The sequence below is a fragment of the Coptis chinensis genome, chromosome 9 (assembly GCF_015680905.1).
Source record: "Coptis chinensis isolate HL-2020 chromosome 9, ASM1568090v1, whole genome shotgun sequence".
NCBI classification, from domain to species: domain Eukaryota; kingdom Viridiplantae; phylum Streptophyta; class Magnoliopsida; order Ranunculales; family Ranunculaceae; genus Coptis; species Coptis chinensis.
This window is the reverse complement of record NC_141464.1, coordinates 57,320,086-57,322,545: the sequence shown is the minus strand read 5'-3', so window position 1 is coordinate 57,322,545 and position 2,460 is coordinate 57,320,086. Positions and strand designations below refer to the sequence as shown.

Sequence of the window (2,460 nt, the reverse complement as noted above, 5' to 3'; positions counted from 1 at the left end):
TCCAGACCAGCTGAACAGTTTGGCGTGGCATGCATTATTCACTTAGCTTACAAATGACAATAAACTTTATAATTAAATATTGTAGGAACCCGTAAGCCTTTTAATCTTCCCTCTACCCGCGTTGACTACTAAGCATAATCAATTTGCTAGGCATCTGAATCATCATCTCCATGAAAACTTAATTAATAGCCATGCATCCTTCTCTGTTTTCTCTCTTGGGTACCATTAACATGCTATATATACCGGTGAGACTCCATTGAAATGGCCAGAGAAAAGAAGTCTAAAATGGGCCAAGTTCTAGCAAAAATAAGGAAACTTTTTGTTTGTGTTGTCAACATTGCCTCTTGTAAAAGTGGAAGGAGTAGAAGTAGTACGTCAAGTGTGAATGAGAGTTTGATCATTAGCACTCCAAATGTTGAAGAAGTTCAAGAGCCAGTTATTAGTACAGTTCCAGATTCACATTTGATTTCGATTCCTAGAGAATATGAAGAGGAAAGTATTGATGCTTCTCTTAGTATTAATGTGACCGTTGAAGAGAACAAACAAGTTACCACAGTGCCAGATGCTCATATAGTGAGTATTTTTGAAGAGAATGAAAACACAAGCAAGGGAAGTGAACAGCTTAAGGATTCTCAATCCGATGCGGGCACTAGTTGTGACGATATTATTGTAGAAGAGAAAGAACAAGATACAATAACAATCCGAAATACAAAAAGAGTTACTTTTGAAGAAGAAAATGGAAATAAAACTAAGGGCAGTGAACAAATTACACAAGATGCTCACTCCAATTCGGTTACCAGTACAGGACTGACGTGGGCTGATATAGTGGGAAAAAAGGTTGTGGTTGAACAGCCAAAGGAGAAAGATGTATGGATAAAACACTACTGCAGTTCTCATAAGATACTCTTAGTTGGTGAGGGTGACTTCTCTTTCTCTGCCTGTTTGGCCAGAGCTTTTGGTTCTGCTAGTAACATGGTTGCGACTTCTCTCGATTCTAAGAGTAATTTTTCCCCACTTTTACATGCCTAACTACTTCATTAACAAGTAATTTTCACATTACATTTCAGTCTACTTCTGTTCTAGTACAGGACAACTAGGTCGTTCGATCTCATACTACATACATTTTTTCGTGCAATTTCTTGTCCAGAACTCTGCATTCTATGTTGTGATTAATAATTTATATTTCAGGTTTTTTGAAGAAAAACTACTCAGAAGCTATGTCTAACATAAATGACTTGAAGAACAAAGGGTGCACTGTGATACATGGTTTTGATGCCACTGCAAAGTGGGATAGGAACTTGGTAAATGACTTAAAATTTGATCGAATCATTTACAATTTTCCTCTGGCTGGATTTTTTAGAGGTCAATCTGAGAAGTATAAACTCAAGTAAGTTAGTAGAGCATCCTGCCAACGACACTTTTGTGCCGCACCCTTCCTTTATATAAAAGCCGATTACTTAAATAAAATTCTCCCATGAAACATTTCTAATTGATTGTTCACCGTCCTTTTTGTCTTTGCAGGCGTAACCGGTATTTGGTAAGGATGTTCATGCAAAATGCAAAGAAGATGCTTCAAGATGAGGGAGAAATCCATATTACTCACAAAACAAGTAGCTTATTTCTTGAATGGGATCTAGAAGATCTGGCTAAGCAAAATGGCCTTAAGCTGATAGAAGATGTGAAATTTAAGTTGACTAACTACCCAGGCTACAATAACAAGTACGGATTTGGAGGTGATGAAAATTTCAATTGCTACCCATGCAAGACTTACAAATTTGGTCTCAAATGATGAAAAGTTAAATTCATGCATCCGCAGCAGCTCCAGAACAGTCGTGCGTTATATTGTTCCAAAATGAAATATTGGAAATCAGTTATACCAAGAGTTTGTATGAAAGTGTGTTTTAAAAAAAGGGGAGAAAACGAATTAGCTAATGAAACTGTGAAAGTATGTTGTCGTTCTAGAGAAGGCATACAGTGAAACGCACAAAAATCAAGCCTCTGTTTCAACCCGTCCATGTAGTCGTGCAGTAATCTCTTCCCAGATCCCACCCTAGTGTGAAAAATGCAGACCCATGTCCTGCCAGGAAATTGTACGTGAGCTTCTATGTAACACACCAGCAGAGTTGCAGCCACATCTTGCAGCCTGGCCCATAATGAAAACCTGGTTCTGGGCCTCTGGCTGTTCTTGTTTGCGTTGCAAATTTTGTTACTTGTAACAGTCTTCTTCCTAGTTAATGACTTGCAGTTTTCTGTATGTACATGTACACTAGTTTAATTCACTCGGACTTAAATCTCTGATTATACTGGGTGTACACTCTTAGAGCATCTCTAGGTGGTGGTAGTATTTTCTTCAAATTTGAAGACGAAATTTGGAGAATCTGGTCACAAATTTTGACCAACTCTAAGTGGTCGCAAATATCATTTGCTACTATTAGGAGTTGTTCTTCACGTCAGAGTGCA

The 2,460-nt window shown here is 38.0% G+C and overlaps 1 protein-coding gene across 1 annotated transcript; it reads left to right on the top strand.

The window, feature by feature from the left end:
• The first annotated feature begins 246 nt into the window (after positions 1 to 246).
• On the top strand, positions 247 to 2,109 carry LOC147476910 (25S rRNA (uridine-N(3))-methyltransferase-like). The gene is made up of 3 exons (XM_086583814.1): positions 247 to 1,000; positions 1,189 to 1,387; positions 1,522 to 2,109. Exons 1-3 carry the CDS (start codon positions 262 to 264, stop codon positions 1,787 to 1,789), a joined length of 1,206 nt encoding a protein of 401 aa, XP_086439940.1. The 5' UTR covers positions 247 to 261; the 3' UTR covers positions 1,790 to 2,109.
• Positions 2,110 to 2,460: the final 351 nt, after the last annotated feature.